The sequence below is a fragment of the Mastacembelus armatus genome, chromosome 12 (genome assembly GCF_900324485.2).
Source record: "Mastacembelus armatus chromosome 12, fMasArm1.2, whole genome shotgun sequence".
Classification (NCBI taxonomy): Eukaryota; Metazoa; Chordata; class Actinopteri; order Synbranchiformes; family Mastacembelidae; genus Mastacembelus; species Mastacembelus armatus.
This window is the reverse complement of record NC_046644.1, coordinates 5,461,794-5,481,873: the sequence shown is the minus strand read 5'-3', so window position 1 is coordinate 5,481,873 and position 20,080 is coordinate 5,461,794. Positions and strand designations below refer to the sequence as shown.

The window sequence follows — 20,080 nt, the reverse complement described above, 5'->3', positions numbered from 1 at the left end:
TTTTCGTAGGGGTGGGGCTAGGAGGAAACACATCTTGAGGTGGGTGTGGGGGCACACTTCGACGCAACACCTGCTCTACAGTAAACACATGAGCTGAGGAGTAGCCTGCCCCACATGGATCAGGACTGAGAGGGCTATTCTTGAGTACTACAAAAGAATAATGTACTTCATCAAACATTTATCACTGAGCCATAATTAAGATCAGCAAAGTTAAAGAGTGTAGAGGAGTACAATAATCAAATGCATAAATAAATAGGTTAAGTGTAGGCTACTTTGTTTACATGGAAACTGTAAATTAAAGCACTACTGGTGTTCAGGGCCATTGCCTCTAATGTCATTAAACCCCAGTGGTATTTCTGGGAATCTGGAAGAAGAGTTTCATGACATTGCAATTATAATACTTGTATTCTATTCATTTATTTTTACCAGAAATACAAACAACCAAAATGATTTACACTGGATTCCAGCACCAAATTTGAAAAAATAAACATTGAGTGACATTTTCACATTTTCTAACTCAGAAAGTTCAAGTTTTGAACAGGCATCACTCTGGCTCTTTTGGAGTAATTTGGACTGTTAGTTAGCCAGGTGACAAAAATACAAACCACCAATCTACAATACACGCAAATAACAATACCGAAGAATTCAATCCGACTTAACAGTAGCTCTTCCTTCATCCCAAACAGACTACAAGAACGATGTGATGTCTTATTTCAGTGTGTATATGTTGATTTTCACATCATTAGCACCATAAAACATAAGCAGAAAGCCATGAGCATAAAAAAGGTAAATTTGGAAAATGGTGATTGATGTAGCACTACATATGTATATAGGAAAATACATTCAAAAGAAAAACACTGCAATGTACCTTTGCTTTTGCCAGGCACATATAAAAAGCCTCTATCGCCTCCTTGTGGCTAGAGAAACAACAGGACAGAAATCTCTATACCCACTACCAATATTCATTAGACAACACTGATTAAATGTTGATATTTTATTTTACATGTATATATACAGATCACAATGATGATGTCACAATAACATAAATAAGATTTTGTGGATTTGTTTTCAAAAGTCAACATATACATATTACACAGAATTTCATATATCATGTAATGACCTTAAAATGGGTCTTTAAATACATGCAGTACATACACAAGGTAAACAAAAAAAAAAACACACAAATACATTACATATTTTACAAATAAACAGCAATTTTCAGAGTGTTCGCACTCATAACCGACAGCTTGTGGAAATCACATGTAGCTCTTCTACATGAGACTGTAGCTGGCAAGTTTCAAAACCAGTTTCTTTCTGTCCACACTTATTTTTTGCAGCTGACAAACTAGGTGGGAGGACAAGGTGTGAGCAACACTCCCAAGGACAGGCAACAAAGTGAGTCACCAAATAATAAAAGTAACCAGATTTTGCTGGGAAGCAATGTCTTTGTGGGGGAAAAAAATAAGGCTGGAGCAGCTTCTTCGGTTTTATTATCCATAAATGTTAGCCAGTATATTGAACATACATGTGTTTTGTTTATTTATTAAACCTCTGGTATAATTTTTCCTTATGGGTCCTTTTCTACCTTTGATTGCAGAGGCACCAATATGTTCTAAATGTACTGAAAGTATCACAACAATCATAATCCCAAATCATAATCATAATTCACCACGATGAAAAAGGGGTTCTAAAAAATTCGGGACAAATGTTGCATAGTTTCAATTTACTTCTATTCCATTTTCAGAATCAACTAAAGGTTCACTGTAGCAACAGGTACCATTGAATGTCTCCACTGTGTCAAAAACTATATGGTCATTCTATAACTCATATGAGTCATTCTATTTTCCAAATCACATGCTGCCAAAACAGCCTCCACTCTTACAGTTTTAGGCTTTCCAAAGATATTAGAGCCTGGTTGCAGGGATTTACTCCTTTTCAGCCTCAGGACCTCTGGTGATGTTGGTCATTGATGCCGAGTGGAAAGGCCTGGCTCGAGGTTAGCTCTCTGCTCACTTTAAACCAGACCAAACTGATGGATTAGAAAACCATTTCATATCGACCTGACTTTATACACAGTGGCACTGTCATGTTTATATAGAAAAGGGACAAAGACAAATTTGCCAATTTACCAGCAACTTGAAATCACACCAATCTTAGTATGATAAAGCAATAGAATTGCCCCTAAACAAAACAATTTATATGGACAGACACCACATAATTTTGTCCAGACAGTATTTCAGCATTTAGCAAAACACAAAATACACTGGCTGCAATTTCTAAGACTGCACTGCACAATTCAATTGAACAGTGAACATTTTTGTTAATTCTGCTGCTATTAAAAATACCAATGATAAATAGATAGATTCTAGTGGGACCTGGAACAATAGTTTTTTTGTAAAAAGTCAGCAATAAGATAAAAGAAAACTTACACTATTTTATGCTTTAAATCTCAACAGCATATGAAGACTGCTCTCTGCCCTAGTGTTATTGGCGATTTGACAGCATCCACTTCTCCTCAGTTGACCCGGCATGCTCGTATCATCAGTAGCTGCAGCAGGATGAACAGTGGCGAGACAATGAGACCAAACCACAGGTCTCTTGCCTGCTCTTGTTCCGCCAACTTCTGGCACAGCAGCACCTCACACACAAGCTTCAGACTGAGCACCGTCAGCACCCAGAGGAGCCGCAGCACTGCCAGACGCTTCTCATTCTCCTGGTAAAGGCGAATTGACACAATGGCTGTGAAGTAGGTGCTGAGCCCGTCGGCCGCAAACAGCGGGACAAAGACCAGCCACCAGCTCAGTGAGGGTGTGAACATATCAGCTCGCAGAGCAACCAACATGCTGAAGACCAGCAGTGCTAGCAGGTGGAGGAACAGTTCAAAGGTGGCAAAGCCCAGCCACTGGACCAGTTCCCTCAGGGAGAACAGCATGGCTGAAGACAGTGGGGTCGTCAACCAGGGCAGGACTGGCTGAGGACGGCCGAGCAACGCACTGGGCAGCCCTGGTTAGGGCCCAAAGTGCTCCAGAGTCAGAGTGGAGGTGAGGAGTCACCGATTATGTGTGAACATGGATGGTGATGTACTGCAGAGAGGACCCCACTTCACCCTTGGCTACATCTTCAAACGCACCCAGGCTGGGGAGGATGATCAGGGACGTGTCAGCGTCTCTGAAAGCCTACATTTGAAAAACATCACATTAGACAATGCGACAGAACCCGACAAAATTCATGAAGAAAACAACCCGGCATACAGTCACACGCTGTCTGTAACTCAGAACAGACTGGGCCCAAATCGCATCTCACCAAATCAGAAAAGAGCCAATGAAGATAGTCAGAGATTGGAGCTGTTTGTATCCATCATTATCTCCCACTGTCAGTTCAATATCTAACCTGAATAACCCCAGTTAGACGCCCGGTAAGACTCACAGACTCTGCTTAATGTGATACACCGTGTTATTTTCACGTTATAGGTCAATTCTGCCAACAATTACATCGATAATACAGCCGATCCTTGTACAAGCTACAGAGATACAGCGCCTTTAATTACCAACACAACTCAGGCATACACATCTACAACATGACTTTTTTGTTACAACACATTACCTTTCCTTAAAAACAGTTTTCTAGTCCATCAAACTAGACGCCAAACTCTCAACACACAACGCTAACAAGCCATTAGCATCTCAGCTTCCGTTTCTTTTCTCGCTGCAAACAAATATCGCGAGAAAACCGCCTGGCTTGTACGGTGGCCGAAAGGACTATTTTATTCTCCAGTTCAGACCTTGGATTGTAAAGCATTTAATGATATGATGGTGTTCCAACACTCTCACCAACAGTCTTAATAATACACATACGTGTGTCCTATCTTACATATGAATGATAGTGTATTAATATTTGTGTGGTTTATTAATGTGATTAGGTCTAGTGTAAACAAGACTCCAGTCAGCAGGTGGCGGTAGTGCGCCGTGAGGTGTAGTGCAGACCATGAGCTACAACCACTGACGGTACAGACAGTTTGTACAGCCAACGATCAGACGCTGTGAGTTCAGTGTGGAGAAGTCGTGGACTTACATTCACAGGTAGGTTCACTCTTTAGCATCTCTGCATATTTTGTACCTATATTCGAATTGTAATCTCTCAGATTTAATGTAACATTTGCTGTGGTTTTAAAAGTTTATGTTCGTTTACACGCAGAGTTTGCATGTATTACCCCGACCAAGGTGACAAATGACATGTAGCTTGTTATAACGTTAAAAGCATGTAAGTATCACACTGTTACACTGGTCCATGTAACAGCAGTGGCTTCTTTCGTCTTAAAGCTGCACTTTGACATTTACTGCTCCTACATCGGTTCAGAGCCGTGGTCACAAGTTTAAAGAAAGTAACGTTACATTGCTGCAGCGAGAGTAAGATCAGATGATGTTCACATACTCTTGTTCACTTACTATTATGTGTATTGTTAATTTAATGTGGACTCACATGTGATAACTTCTAATGTGATTCGATTAGTGTGGACAACATAAACTCAACATGATAAAATCATATCTTAATCTGTGGAGACAAAAAAGTAACTTAATCATAATATTGAGTTATTAAAAAAATCAACATTTGTTGAGAAGAAATGGTAAATCATGGTTTGTTAAGGAAAAGGTTTCCAACTTAGTTCAGGTTGAAAACCTGCACCTTGTTTTCTCTGCAGAGAGAAAGAAGCAGACATATTTCTGTTTGAAGAAGCGGTGACACGCATGCTTGGTCACTTTTCATGGTGACTGAGCTGAGATTAAGTACAAGAGAGTGAGGGTGGTATTTTTTTTCCCTGCTCCTTAACTAAAGGAGGCCTGTTCCCTGTGTGCTTTCTGTGTTGTATCATTGATTCTCTCTCTCTCTCTCTGTCTCAGGGTAAAGATGCAGACGCCAGCGGATTCGATCCTCCACAGCGGCTATTTCCACCCAACACTCAGATACTGGCAGACCTGCGTTGCCGACCTAAGACCTGACAATCTCATCTACCCAATCTTCATCACGTAAATAAAATTCCTCTGTTATCTGCATGCAGAGCCAAGTTGCAATCACATAAATAATGCAAATAAAACAAGCATACAGGAGTTTGACTCATGTCACAGAGATCACTTGGGACTCCAATCAATCCAATCTCATCTTCTCACCCCTGGTACTATGTCACACTCTCCCACAGAGACAGTGCAGATGCAGTGGAGCCCATTGGCAGCCTGCCGGGACAGGCTAGGTGAGACTGACACCGTGGACCTATCCTCAGATGTTTACAACAGCAAGGCAACTGATCATCTGAGCACCTTACACAATCTGTTTCTGCCCCTGAGAAAAAATTGTAATTGTACTGTCTTGATGGAGGGGGTGAAATTGTTTATTTAAACAAAAATCACATGCCCTACAGTGTCATGCTGCGGCTGTAACCCCTCTGAGGGTGTTGTCTTTAGATAAAAGCAGGCAGGAAGGGCGGAACCAGAGCCAAACACTGGACCTGGACTAAGATAAGAAGAGTATCCGTTAGGTCTTTATATTCCTCACGTAACAAATCCAACATGCAAAACCTTTATATTTTGTGTGCTTTTCAATAACAAGACAAAAGCTTTAAAATTCCTATTTAAAATGCTAAGATTTGACCCAGTATTTATGACAATATAGCATAATGTCCCTGAGATCCTTAGTAGGTCATTTCCACTGCAATGTCAGACCTTGTTTGAAAAGTCCTTTTGTCTTTTGTTTTCACATTCATATTATATGTATTTCTATTAATAGATATGGGGTGAACAAGCTTGAGGAAATGCTCCATCCACTTGTGGAGAAAGGCTTAAAATGTGTGCTGATTTTTGGTGTACCAGCAAAAATAGCAAAGGTACGTGAAAATAAAATTAAATTCAGTTCAGTTAAATTTATTTGTATAGAGCCAAACCACAATACAATCATCACAAGGCACGTTACAAAAAAACAAAACAAAAAAAACAGAAACCCAACAAATCCCTTATGAGCAGCACTTGGTGACAGTGGAGAGGAAAAACTCCCTTTAACGGAAGAACAAACCTCCAGCAGAACCAGGCTCAGTTTGGGCGGCCACCTTCCCCGACCGGTTGGGGTGAGTGGATAGAGGAGAGAGAAAAGAACAGCAACAATAAACAACATATAAACAATGTGCAGATTAATGGGGCCAGTAACTGCACATCAGCGATATACAGGGCCAGACACCTGCAGAAGGTACAGAGAGAGAGAGAGAGAGAGAGAGAGAGGACAAACTACAGGAGAGAGACAACACAAAGTTAGTGACATTCAATGGTGGCATATACGTGTTAGGGGGAGGAGAGAAGGGGAGGAAATGGGAAGGGAGGGTAGGGAAGGGCATCTCAGTGCAGCGATGGAGAGCCCTCGGGCAGTCTAGGCCCATTGCAGCATAACTAAGGGATGGTAAAAGAGGGTGAAAGATGACATGTAAACCAGTCAAGCTGGATACTGGAAACATTTTTGGTGCCTTGTTTGCTTTGTTCCAGTATTAACTGTTTAGACATAGAAACAGGCTCCAAATGTCCACATTCTTGTGTACAGCCTGAATCCAGAAGAGTGGAAGCATTAGATGAATGGTTCTGGTTTTGGAGTTATGTTCTGAGTGGCAGCAAACCTATTTCTTGACACTCAAATGAACACACATATCTCTTGTGTGATCTCATTAGGATAACAGGGGTTCGGGTGCTGACACAGACGACACCCCGGCCGTACTGGCGGTGAAGAAAATCAGATCTTTGTTTCCAGAGTTGCTGGTGGCGTGTGACGTCTGCTTGTGTCCATACACATCACATGGACACTGTGGTCAGTGTCTTGTTTGATTTAGCTTCTTTTTGTATAACATAAGCAACAGGACAGTGTAAAAGGACAGGAATAATCTGCACATATTTGGGTTTAATTCCAGATGTTTTTTTTTTTTAATTTCAGGTATCCTGAACGATGATGGTACTCTGAACAATGACGCCAGCTGCCTGCGCTTGGCAGAGGTAGCATTGGCCTACGCTCAGGCAGGTGAGCTGTGTTTCTTGTTTTTCAAGATTATTTCCATATTTGGAGACTGAGAAACATGGAGCCTCTCTCTGCTCTTCTTTCAGCTTGCCTCACATCTTCGTTTTAATAATCAGTGCACCAAGTCTTTGAATGTATTATAAATTTATTGAATCTTATTATAATCAAACATTTCCTTTCTTATGGGGCGACCACCCTACAGGGCCACTTCCACATTTACCGAAATATTGAAGTTCAAGTTAAAAGTGACTAATGGAAGGGTTAAAACTGATGTTGGTTTAAATATTGGTGCAATCCTTATTATGTCGTCTTGGTCGTGTGTTGTTCTGCAGGCTGTCACATCATCGCTCCCTCTGATATGATGGATGGAAGGGTCAGAGCCATAAAACAAGCTCTGATATCCAACGGTTTGGGGAACAAGGTAAGTCAATGAAAATAAGGAATATTGTCAGTAATTCCAATGGAAATCAAAACTGTGTGTTACTATTTTTCAAAAATGTTTTGGCTGTCAGCTCCATGCTTCTACCAAAGATGTAAATATATAACAGCAGCATAACTTTACTATGCAGCCTCATTTTTAAGGCTCAGTAATCTTTTCCTCATGTTTCGTGTTCTCCTCCAGGTGTCAGTGCTGAGCTACAGTGCGAAGTTTGCGTCTTGTTATTATGGTCCTTTCAGGTAGGTGAGCACTTCATGCTTGGGCCAGTGAAACGGTTCTTTGAAGTGCAGATGGATTGAAGCTTCTGCTGTGTTTGTATACAGAGATGCTGCACAGTCCAAACCGGCGTTTGGGGACAGACGCTGCTATCAGCTGCCACCTGGAGCGAGAGGGCTTGCCATTCGAGCTGTGGTGAGTTGGTGAGCTGTGGGTCTGTCTGGGCTAATGGTGCTGTGTAGACTCAATTGTAGACCTCACTATTGTTCTGGGCTGCAGGAACGAGACGTGAGAGAAGGAGCCGATATGCTGATGGTGAAACCAGGAATGCCATACCTGGACATTGTTAGAGAAGTCAAGGACAAGGTTTGTAAATAAATCAGTTTATATTAATCCAGGTCAATGAAGGACAATACTGCAGTTATGCATTGTGGGAACTTTGATCGACAGCTGTGCTTGTTGGAATAAGTGATGAAACTTAATCTTCCTCACATCTCTCTTCAGTTTCCCACTCACCCCCTGGCTGTGTACAACGTCTCAGGGGAGTTTGCCATGATGTGGCACGGAGCACAGGCCGGGGCATTTGAGCTGCGGGCTGCTGTAATGGAAGCCATGACTGCATTCCGCAGGGCAGGTAAGGGGGAGAGGAGACCACCTGAGCAAAGAGTGGGACTATACTAAATTGGTTTGGCCCTCCATGTCAGTGTACTTTTGATTTTCCCACCCAAAAACTGTACTGTGTATAGGGAAAGTGAAGTTTATTTGGTTTATTGAAAATATTTTGTTCCCAAATGGGTTTAATGTTACTTATAAAGCAGTATCAGTTTAACTGGATGTGATCTGACTTTATGCTGATGTTTTTCTCTCTACTCTCTGTTGCAGGCGCTGACATTATCATCACTTACTACACACCTCAGCTGCTCACCTGGCTGAAGGAGTAAAGAAGGCAGATCTGAGGCCAAAGGATGAGCAGATCTAGAAATGGACCAACTAGCAGACTCTTTAAAATCACAAATCTGCTGTTGACATTCTAGCAAAGGCAAATTAAAACGCAAGCAATCCAATCTTATTTTACTATTTCCATTCAGTTTCTGATTGTAATTGAAATGGTGGGGCATTGTTATGTTTGTAATGGCAGTTGTGATTAATGGGATTCCTGTATCTAAGCTGTATTTCTTTTTTACGCTTTTAGAGGGCTGCTAATGAGTTAAACACTGAAAATGTAAAAGGTTATTATATTGTTAGTGCTTTCTAAACACAAAATGCCTGATATATGTCAGTGGGATCAGCGTAAAATTCAGTCAGTCATCTCTTTTAGCTAATGGGATTATTGATTGTGTATAAGGGCTATAAAATATCTTATATATATGTGACTGCTGCCTGACCTAAACCTCCATCATCCACTAACAAGATCCTATGAACTAAAGGAAATAAAGTTAATGCAGAGCTACAAATGTGTTTGTGTATTCGTGCATGTTATATAATGAGCCACCATTAACTTTTTAAGTTGTATGGCAGATATGTCAAATCTATCACTGCTGTGTTGAAAGCCTTTTGGTGCCTCTTGTCATAGATTGACATATTAAACACTGAATAATATTATGTGGTAGTCAAACAGATCTTGGTTCCTCTGTCCTCAAACAGCAGTATAAAAATCTCTATTGCTACTGTCATGCCTCTAAATGACAAGACCACAGGCCTTCACGTCCCTATTTCAAATTCCTATTTTACTTTTTCCTTAACTAAAACTAAGCAAAAATAATTTCCATTGTGACTTTGGACCTTCCCCTGAAGGCCCATTTGTGTTTTCATTAGTAACCCAGGTGGTCAACTTATAGGTGAATATTAGAATATGAATACCTGGTTCTTTATTCTTCCTGCTAATATCACATTCTCTTTATATTGGCTTTTAATGTCAAAAATATTATACATGGGCAACATAGAGTTTTACATGTTTTTACAAACTTTGCTCTCAAGGTGGCAGCAAAAGTAAAATGAGGCAAGATGTGCATTTTGGTCTTATGGGAGTTATGTGACTTTGTAGTGAAAAGCAGTAAGTAAATATATACCAAGCAAAGTCTTTTTAAAATCCCATATATGTACTTTTAAGAGGTTATCTGTCAATGTTTTAACTGAATGGTGTGTGTTAGAAGTTGCTGGTGTTTTGGCAGCAGGCCTCAGAGTCCATGATTAGCGCAGCACCCTGTGATGAAAGGTGCTTCTCAGTAACCTACACAGAGTTAGGTTAGCAAAATTGTTTTAAAATTCAAGTGTTTTAAACAATTGTACCTTTAATATTTTAGGATTCCTTATTAATTACTTTGTATAGCATGTTTTTGTATGCAGCCCACTGCTGTATTTTATTGTGGATTTTGTGTCCATGTATAACGTTACTTTGTGTCTGTTTTTCACAGTTAATTGTGTTTAGTAACACCACACTTTAAAAAAGCTTTCACTAAAAAAATAAAAGTGACAATATACGCCCTTAGTTCAGTTTGCCTTGTAGGTATGTGTCCTTATTGGCATCACAGCTTTCCTGTTTGACAACTAAATTAATATTCACATACATGTAGCAATAGTCATATATCAATAGGATTATCATGAAATCCAACCCTGTCATTGCTGGCTGCCATTTTTTCATCAACAGCTATTCAGTGTATATTCAGTGTATTTACGCTCTGTAATTATCTCTGTAAAGAGTAGTTCTCATTGTTAGTGGAGAGCCTGCCATTCCTGTGATAGTCCATTTACTTAATTTAAAGTACCATGACAAACAATTTTATTTTAAACATATTCACTCACATCACCCTGTTAAGTAGCTGTTATCCATTTGTCACTGGACCAACAAATGTGTCAAGTACCATTGACTGAGTAGGCCATTAAAATGTGGCAGACTTACGTCATCACAGTCACAACAGTGAATGGATGGGTGTTTGGTTCATTGTTTCCAAAGATTTGACAGTCACAAGCCACAGTGACATCAGCTGGTCAAATGTGTATGGGTGGAGTAACTCAGATCATGAAGAAACAATTTGTCAGAAGTGGTTTTATTCCATTTGTTTTGTTATTGATAGGATGATTTTTTCCCCCTTATACCATATAGTAACAGAGATTAAGTTCTTCATTCATCAGACACATGAGAAGAGATTAGCAAAATGTTATGAATTCCTGAAGGGAAATACAGAATATACAGTATTTTAGACATATGACTGTCTTGATGACAGAGAAATGACACTGGTAAATGTGATGAGTGCATCCTTTCACACCTCTTTACAAACTTACTTTTGCAAAAACGATGAGAGAAATGTTTCAGTTGAATGGGTCCAGCTGATAAATTACAGCCTCTCCAGATAATTAGATTCCTTGCAATGAGCAACCTGGTGACCCCAAAACTGACCTCTGACCTCAAATGTACATGCCAGGAAGGAGGGACATAAATCGACTCATTTCAGTTGCCTGTGCACATCAATGATAACCTCATGTTGTAATCTGCCTAAAAGACCACATGAATAAAATTTGAATACCTTGCCTCTGAGGAGCGGCTACCAACCTTTTTAACTGGCCACCCTTTAAAATGAAGCAATTTCTACTGACACATGTTAGATTTGAAAGATTGGAAGGAAAAAAAATCTGGTGCACCTTAAAAGTTTTTTTCTTAGCCTTCATCTTGTTGTGACTTGCCAAGTTAAAAACTAGTCACCTGAAAAATGTGACTTTAGGGCGTATAATTGTGACATATGTCAATTTTAGGATGGTAATGCTGTTGACCTAATTTTCAACTGACTGTTCATTCATATCCATTCACTTCCATAAAAATAGTAGTGGAATCTTATAACTTCTTGCATAATTACAAGTTACAGGTTTGTCAACATTAACATTGGTTCAAACTGTAGTAAACCTATGTGACAGACTCAGGCAACTAATCAGAATAAACAGCTTTTAGGGAAGCATTTTGAGCTGGCAGAGTGCGAAAAACAGAGTAGTTCATAACATTAATGAAGGCCAAATTGCATTTAGCAGCTTCAGGGTTGTTGTGTTGTGCACACTGGCTCACACACTGCTGTGGCTCACTGGAAAACTTGAATAAAAATTAAGTTATTAGCACCACCTGTACTTTTCCACTTACATCACTGTACATCAGAATGCCTTCCCTGGCCAAAGATCCTTCTGTGTCTTGTTTTGTTTTTTGTGTCACTGTTTTCCCCATTAATTTGAAACGTTTCACGATCTGACAGGAACATGACCAGAAGACAGCACAGAGAGGCCTGCCTATTAAATTTAATAGTCAGAGGAAAGCTGAGACCCACCTTGTCCAGAACACATCAGAAACATTTACTCTCTTTAATTCATTATCACTTTTTAACCCTTTGAGTCACTGTACCGACTGAGGTGAGCAATAACTGACAGCTGACAAATGACCGAGCAGACGACTGGCTCACCCCCTGATCAGGTTGACCTGTGCTTAATTATAGGGTTGTGCTGATAGTGCATTAGTGAAGAAGGTGGGGACATTTTTTCCCTCTTTATAGGTTTGCTCTAAGGCAGACTATTGATTTGTCATAACAGTAAAAAGCACAGTAAACAGCACAGAGGAAACAAATTTCATTAACAAGTGCTCAGTTTCATCAAGTGGCCCAGTATCAAGACCCTGGAAGAAGCTCACCTCAGTCGAATGCAGTATTTTTTGCCTGTTTAATTATTGCTGACGTTTGCTAAAAGCTCCAATCATTCATTCATTATCTGTACCTGCTTATTCCTACAGGGATCTGCTGGAGCCTATCCCAGCTATCTTTGGGTGAAAGGCAGGCAGGTCTCTGCAATAAACCAGCTCTGTGGGTGATAAATGGCAGCCAGGGGGCGACTTACACCCGTTGTAGAGTATTTTTTTAATACACTACAAAAAATGCTTAAAGAAAAAAACCTGCTTTAACATGTAATTCAGTCCGACTTACTTTGCGTTTCAGTCTCTCTTTTTTAATTAAACACAACTTTCTGTTCCTTTTGTCTCTGCTACAATGAAACAATGAAACATTAGTACGCGTTTTATCTAAACAGGCGGGTCTGCCTTATTTTGGAAAGGTGCTTCAGGAAATGTCAGAGGTGATTCGGACTAACCTGAAATCATCCCAGTCCAGTGGAAGTGTTTAATTATTGACTTAAAGACAAAAAACTGAAAGTCACTACTGATTTATTGACTTCGTAAAAAACGCACATTTCTTGCAGTGTGTGACGTGCGGGGGCCGAGCAGAAGGCTGCTCTGATTTAAGTTGCAGTCATCTGGATGGATGTTATCACTCTGAGAGACCATCAGTGTGAGGACCACGCTGTGCTGGAACAGTCGCTGTGGGAAGTAGGAGAACTTCATTTAAAGTGGATTTACGCAGCGCACACTCATGGCATAGTTGGGCTGGCACGGCAGCATGATGCTTTTACCGACTTTGCTTGAGTTTTAAGAGGAAGAGACAGAGAGAGTGGAAGACGCATACTTATGGTTTGGTGTCAGGGTGCCACAGCCGTCCGTGTCTCCAGTCCAAACGGTGCGCTCTTAGTTGTCGTGCTTTGCTCTCTGGGACTTCCAAGCGGCTGAGACGCGAAATGGGATGCAGAAACGTGCTGGGATGGTGTCTGCTCTCTGCGCTGTCCTGCTGCCTCTTCGGCGGCTGCAGAGGTAACATAACCGTGGTGGTGATGCTGCCGGACAACCACCACAAGTACCCGTGGGCTCTACCTCGCGTCTTCCCCGCCATCCTCATGGCGTACGAGGACCTGCACAGCAAACACGGACTGCTGCTCGGTCGCTCCATCAACATCCTCAACTACAGCACCGAGGACCCCATCGCGGGCTCTTGCGCTGAGAGTCGCGCGCAAGTTGTGGCCGTGGACGCAAAGCTTTACATCCGTCCGGACGCTTTCTTCGGACCCGGGTGCGTATACCCGCTCGCGTCCGTGGGGCGTTTTGCGTCCCACTGGAAACTGCCGCTGATCACTGCCGGAGGACCCGCGTACGGCTTCGACAAGCAGGAGGAGTACCGGACCATCGTGCGCAGCGGACCGTCTACTACGAAGCTAGGGGACTTCGCCACCGTCCTACACACGCACTTCAACTGGACGTCCCGGGCGATAGTGATCTTCTACGACCTGCGGCAGGACGACCGGCCGCACTATTTTCTGTCGGAGGGGATCTTCCTGAACCTGAAGGAGGAGATGAATATCTCGGTGGAGGCCCAGCCGTACGAGGACGACGTCAAGTACTACAAGGATCTCATTACTTTCATGAAGGAGCGAGGGAGAAGTAAGTTCATGTTGAAGGAAAAAGTTTGATGAAAGGAAAAGTCTTCAGTTGTCACACGTGAAAACATTTTAGATGTGCGGTGGTCTGACGGCTCCTAAAACCACCTTTGGTGCAAATTAAGTGAAGAAATCTGTTTTTGCTTGAGCTGTTTTTGTAACTTGTCTTTGAAGCAGGGCACATTATCTCAAAACCCAGCAGCTCACCAGCTGGCATCTATAAAGATAACGTCAATGGATGGAGAAGGAAATTTCCTTTAATTGGATGATTTGCATGGGAAACGGTTTAGTTAAATTGTCTTGTGCCAGTCGCCTGGAGTCATATTTATCTCCTCTTTGAAGAAAGAAAACAAAACTAGGCCTATATTGAATTCATATATGTTCTTCTAAATGCTGCACAATACTGCACTGGAGATTCCACCTTTATGAACTGAGGTCATAGTAAAGTTGTTTCCCAGCAGATGCAAATAGAGGTGGACTGGAGTAGGTGCAGGGAAAGGCCTGTTTATTCCGGGCCCGTTACAGAGGAATGTTTAGGCTGTGGGCAGGCTGCTGGTTTATTGCCTGTGGAGGACCACCACCTGCGTTTTTCAAACACAGAGGTCGTGATCAAGTGGGTGCCCTCACGGCCAAAACGTGCTCTGTATTTGTGTTCACTTTATGTGGTCTAACTGCTGCAGTTCATTTGTATTGAAAAGCTAAAAGGGGGTTATCCGTTCAGTCCTCCCAGTTTCTACAGCTGACCTTTGCTCAGATCCACAGTTTCTTTTAGATTTTGGCAGAGAGCCTATAGTTTCCAAAGACATCAAACATTTGAGAGCCTGTAGCTGTAGGTTGTGATCCTGCCCGCACTGTGGAAACCCCCAGGCTTCTTTAGGACTAACAATGAATTTGTCACATTGCAAAACACTCATTTGGTCTTTAAAATAAAAAGAACACTTTGTTATAATAGCATTAAAAACAACAGACATGCAGTTGAATCAGTCCTCACTGTTCTTGCCTAAAGTTTAACTGAGTGGAAACAATGTGACTGACGTACTGATTATTGTTGTTGTGAAAAGTTAATTGTGTGAGTCTGGATGATGGCTCATGCCTATGCACGGCTGCACATGTTTGTGTATGTGGGAAGGTGCAGATGTGCACGACTTGTCAAACCTGCAGAAGAAAAGTGTGCAAAATGGCATATTCCTGCACCCCCCTCTGGGTGTATCTACTGGCTTTATCAGTGGAAGCTTCGTCCGTAGGCCAATGAGAGGAACAACATCTGGGTCGTCATATAGGCTGGTGAAAACTAACTTTGGTACCATTGCAGTTCTGCTTTTTTATAATAATATTTTTCTTTCTTTCTATCCCATGGCTTAAGGAGAGGTCTCTCAGTGTTGTGTCTGGAATCGTGGTGTTTTTAGCCTAGTTTAGCATAAAGAGTAGGAGTGTGGGAAACTGCTTTTCGAAAGTTTAAAAAAAACCACATCTGGATGGCTTGAAAAATACCCCTCTTTCTCCAGATGAGGGAGTTCTCAAGATTTCAAATCAGTTTGAGGGATTGGATGCTCCTCAAAGACTGTCATCTCAAGAAATACATTAACGTTGGTCATCACAAGATTGTTGTACTTCCAGACTGATTCTACAGTGTGACTAGTATCTGTAGCTGTCAGGAAAAATAGGTAGCAAACTGTTGTAAAGTTCAGTTTGTGCTTCCTACCTTTGCTGCTTTGCTACCAATCTGACACAAATTTGAGTGTTTGTGTTCTTTAATTCCAGTATTCAGAAAGGCATAGCTGATCCTGACATTCAGCTATAACAGATGGGCGTGTTACAAATATTTGTCTCCCTATATTCCATTTGGAGAGAATCAGTTTTGGAACCAGCTCAGTCTCAGAGCAAAATCTGCTTCCAACCAGTAAATGTTGGAACATTATGGTTTCTGGCACAGCGCAACAAACCGAGTTTTAAACATCTTAATCTGTTGTTACAGTAACGGTGTCAACAAATAATGGAATAAACACAGTGTAAAGGTAATTAAAGGGCGGTACTGCAGCAAGAGAAAGAGGTGAGGTGCAAGCCGCCAAGCATCCCCTGTTTCCCAGATGAGTTATGGAGCTGCCACATTGAGCTGGAGGTCATGAAAGCTAATGGTTTTGTCAGGGCTTGTCTTGGCTTGGCATTCAGCTCCCTTTTACCATGGCAGATAACCTCTGGGTTATCAGCTCTGTAAAGTCATCCAGTAAAACATTAGAGGGGCCGAGCCGGGGTGAAAAAGGGCAAAACTAGGACTTTTAATGTGAAACCACACATCACTGCATGACAGCTGACAAAGTGATTGCATGCTGTTCCATAGTTAAACCCCTCTTCCAACAGCACCTCTAATTCTCCAAATTCCTTGTTAAAAGCTGGAAAATCCAGCAGTGGGAAGTAGGAAAGTGCACTTATTCAAGTTCTGAGGAGTATTTTGTGTCATATGAAACATTCTTGTATTCCTCCGCTGCATTATTTTGACTTCTTACAGCTGGAGGCATTGTACTTGGCAGATTCAGATTTTATATTCAGCACTGGATAAGCCGTAAATGTTGCTCTCTAGACACCCCATCAAAACATTATCATTTTGCTAAGAATGTGTGAATCAGTGAAGTACAACATCAACTAAGACAGGTTCCTGTTTTATTACCTACTGTTATATTGTGGTCCTGTCTTACAGAGGAAGCCTGGCAGGCCTTTAAATCACTGCCCTCATCTCGTTCAGCCATTAGAGAGCTCTGGTGTTGTGCCCATTGAACTAGACTAAGAGTCTACAGCCATGCCAGCAGCTCTGTGATGCTACTGCTGAAATGCTTATCAGTGTGGATTTAAGTGAATGACAATGCTAACATGCTGATGTTTGACAGGTATAATGTTTACCATGTTGCCGCTTCAGTTTAGAGTGTTTGCAGGCAAATATTTGCTAACTAGCACTAAAAACAAAAAAAAAAGAATTGAGGCTGCTGGGATTGTCATTAGTACTGCAGCTCTATTACATATATATTGGTCCTAAACAAAAGTATTGGACACATTGACACAGGTCAAAACTTTAAAGTCATTACAAGTCCTCATCTTGATATTGAAGATCCATCCAATGGTTGTAAAGGTATGTCATTCAAAAACAAAGAAGGGACAACCCCATGGGGACCATCGGTGAACAATGCATCCTGTAGGGCTATCGAATTTCATGGTGGTCCAGATGGACAAAGCTTTAAAACTGGGCCCTGAGGTGACGCAGCTATCCAGGTTGTTGCAAGTTAACAGTCAGAAATAATCTTTCTTCAGTTGTGTTATAAAATAAGCTGCCTCCAGCCAACACTGACACGACCTCTGATGCAACTAAAAATTATGACTGAAGAGAATAGTGCATGCTACGTATCAGTACCTCCAAAATACAACACAACTGAGCTGCAGTTAGTCAAGTCAAGCGGGTGTCTTTCTGAAGGTACAATCAATTTAGCACAAAGTCACTCAATATAGTATGTAATATATAATTACATTTATTCAGACAAGCTTGGAAAAATAATTTATTCTTGGAGTTGACAGAGTGGTGGGGGATCAGTAGGAACTCAAAAGCAAATATTTGGACTCGGGCCTCAATAATATGGTGACTGATAAGATCATAAAATATGACTGTTGCTGGGTTGTGACAGTGTCAGCATTTCAGAAAGATGCTTTTGCTTTAGCTTGATGCCTCAAATAAGTTCACCCAAAGGGTCTTAAACTAATTTCTTATGCTGTGGAGGAACTTTTAACGTTTGAGTTATGCGGGTGGAAGAGTACATCAGGCTGATCAGTGGTTTATATATTTCCCAGTGAGTGAAGCTCAGGTAGTGCCTCAGTGTAATTAAAGAAATCCTCTTTCCTGTAAAAACACTCCCAGGATGCAAAAATAGCAGTGGTTTAGACGAACTGGAGTTTGCTGTCATTGATTTAGTTTTGCTGCATTTTCTACACAAAAAAACTACTACAGAGGCAACGCTACAGCTCCTCTGCTTTGCAGCAGAGCTGTAAAAGCCCCACTGGCAGATTAGAGCGTGAATGAAAGAAAGTTCTAGAGGATAATCTTCTCTGAAGATTGTTCTGCTACAAGTCAAACATGACGGAGAGATGTTAGAAAATGCAGCATAATCCAGTTAAGAAGGTGACAAAAACATGCAGAGTGCAGTAACTGCCTTGCTGCACTTGTGTGTCTGTGTTTCCATCCAAAACAGTGAAATGTCCCAAACCAAACCAGACACAGTGTAATTAACAATACAAATCACTTAAATTAGGAAAACACATTTTGTAATCCAGGTCTCCACAGTAAATTCTCTACCAGCTGTTTCATCTGTTATTGAATCTTTAATCTGCTTATGCAGTGAGACTATTTTAACAGTTTCCAATACAAAGCATCCAGTTTGTAAAAACCTGATATAATAAAGTGTGAGTTAGTCTAAGTCATTTGATACTATTTCATCTTTTTCTCTTGTTCCAAGATACACTTACTGGCAAATTCCTGAAACAAGAGGAAACTTCACTGCGAACTATTAAATGATAAAACACCTCCACATGTTTTGATATAAGACAACAATGGACAGGACGGATGGGAAGAAGACACCTTGACGCAAATTAGTTAATTTTTTTTTTTATATCAGCTTCATTACTTTTAGTTTTTGTGGAAAGTGTTTAGTGGTGTTGAATCAGCTTGGTTATTTTGGAGACTGTTGTTTGTGCTGATGAATTGTGTTATGCTCCCCATGTATATTGGAGAGGAGAGTGTAACCTTATATATTATAGTGATGTTAATTAAGTGAGACGATCTTATAGTTAGATTTGGTATGGACTGGATAATCTAGTGCTGAAAGTGCATGGCTGGTCGTGACTGTTTTTGTAGAAATTGGCAGTTGTATTTAATTTGGTGTAATATTTTGCTTTAAACAGTGATATATCTGTTACATGACCTTTACCATAAATAACTTTGAAATTACTTATGCTAACAAATGTTAGCATGCTTACTTAACAGGTTAATATTTGATAATTAGTACTCAACACAAAGTAAAGCATATTGTCTCAAACCCTTAGACAGATGTTGACGTATTGATTGGATAAGTAAAAGCTTTGGCTAGATGCTGGAACCAAGGGAGAAGTCAGAGGGTTCTCAAAGTCACTGAGGTTGATCTTTTGGGGACCATGAATGTCTGTAGCAGGTCTTTTGGTAATCCATGCTTTAATGGGTGTCACATTTTACTCAGTGTCAAAGGATGTGTTATTAGTAAAAATCCAGGGAATCAGCAAAGTCACTTGGAGACACTGTGACTGTCTCCAAATGTTTGATAAACTATTTCACTCAACCAAAGTGGTGTACGCACTTGTAAATATTGTCTGAAATGTAGGACCAGAATTGACACAGATTAGACATAAAGCTCTCTCGATACAGCTTAATTATGTAGAAACAAGAATTAACCTAATCCTATTTTTATAAAATTCATCTTGTGTAATGAATTCCAACTCTTTTTAAGAAATCTCATGAAGTGAAAATGACTTTTCTTGTGTCACACAAAAATACAATGAGGGAAGTTCAGCAATGAAGTGAAAATTATTACCACCTTCCTGAAAGAAAGACTTGTTATTTATAATTTAAGCCCATGATTTACCTCCAAAACAACACATACTGCATATTGAGTGTGTGGACTGAGCAAATGACTGGCTCATATTTTTTTAATAAAGGACAGCAGAAAAGACAGTGGAGCTTAAATGCAGTAATGCAGTAAAGGATTATCACGACTGCCAGCAATGAAGAAACAACTATTCATTGTGGTTATGGTAAAATTGGTGGTCAGCTCTCTGGACGTTTTTTCTTGTGAGGTGAGATACTGCGATAGTATGTCGTAACACATTTTCTATGTTTAGACCCTTTTTAAAGTGAGTATCAGTGTCGTGAAACAGAAAAAGCAGCCAGAGAGCTCATCATCTGTATGTGTGTTATTCTGTGTATTTTAATTCAGACTCTCGTTATATATAGGTATACGATATACAGTATTTTTTAAAAGTGCAGTAGTTAATGAGAAAATAGTAAATATGTGATCTTACAGTTAAGAT

At 40.6% G+C, this 20,080-nt stretch overlaps 3 protein-coding genes across 4 annotated transcripts in view; 2 read left to right on the top strand and 1 right to left on the bottom strand.

Moving 5' to 3' along the window:
• Nucleotides 1–1,472: 1,472 nt before the first annotated feature.
• Nucleotides 1,473–3,717, bottom strand: tmem203 (transmembrane protein 203). Of its 2 annotated transcripts, none has more exons than XM_026298418.1 (2): nucleotides 3,604–3,717; nucleotides 1,473–3,176 (listed from the first exon to the last, which is right to left on the bottom strand). In XM_026298418.1, the coding sequence occupies exon 2, from the start codon at nucleotides 2,930–2,932 to the stop codon at nucleotides 2,516–2,518; it is 417 nt and encodes a 138-aa protein (XP_026154203.1). In that variant the 5' UTR covers nucleotides 2,933–3,176; nucleotides 3,604–3,717; the 3' UTR covers nucleotides 1,473–2,515. The 2 variants fall into 2 exon arrangements, with proteins under 2 accessions (XP_026154203.1, XP_026154204.1); XM_026298419.1 differs by lacking the exon at nucleotides 3,604–3,717 and adding an exon at nucleotides 3,304–3,581.
• Nucleotides 3,718–3,973: 256 nt separating this feature from the next.
• Nucleotides 3,974–9,146, top strand: alad (aminolevulinate dehydratase). The gene is made up of 12 exons (XM_026298391.1): nucleotides 3,974–4,079; nucleotides 4,899–5,024; nucleotides 5,195–5,245; nucleotides 5,779–5,875; nucleotides 6,702–6,837; nucleotides 6,961–7,044; nucleotides 7,374–7,462; nucleotides 7,664–7,719; nucleotides 7,804–7,891; nucleotides 7,976–8,062; nucleotides 8,201–8,330; nucleotides 8,579–9,146. Exons 2-12 carry the CDS (start codon nucleotides 4,906–4,908, stop codon nucleotides 8,635–8,637), a joined length of 996 nt encoding a protein of 331 aa, XP_026154176.1. The 5' UTR covers nucleotides 3,974–4,079; nucleotides 4,899–4,905; the 3' UTR covers nucleotides 8,638–9,146.
• Nucleotides 9,147–13,003: 3,857 nt separating this feature from the next.
• Nucleotides 13,004–20,080, top strand: part of npr2 (natriuretic peptide receptor 2) — a 42,669-nt gene continuing 35,592 nt past the window's right edge. Inside the window, exon 1 of the mRNA XM_026298009.2 lies at nucleotides 13,004–13,988. Coding sequence (XP_026153794.1) covers nucleotides 13,292–13,988 — 697 coding nt within the window. The 5' untranslated portion in view covers nucleotides 13,004–13,291. The remainder of the gene's footprint in view (nucleotides 13,989–20,080) is intronic.

Excerpts from the sequence above, each read along its gene's own strand:
- tmem203 (XM_026298418.1), bottom strand. The coding sequence starts at position 2,932 with ATGCTGTTCTCCCTGAGGGAACTGGTCCAGTGGCTGGGCTTTGCCACC.
- alad (XM_026298391.1), top strand. The coding sequence starts at position 4,906 with ATGCAGACGCCAGCGGATTCGATCCTCCACAGCGGCTATTTCCACCCA. Across the intron at positions 5,025-5,194 it reads ATCTACCCAATCTTCATCAC|AGACAGTGCAGATGCAGTGG; the intron begins GTAAATAAAATT and ends ACTCTCCCACAG. Across the intron at positions 7,463-7,663 it reads CCAACGGTTTGGGGAACAAG|GTGTCAGTGCTGAGCTACAG; the intron begins GTAAGTCAATGA and ends GTTCTCCTCCAG.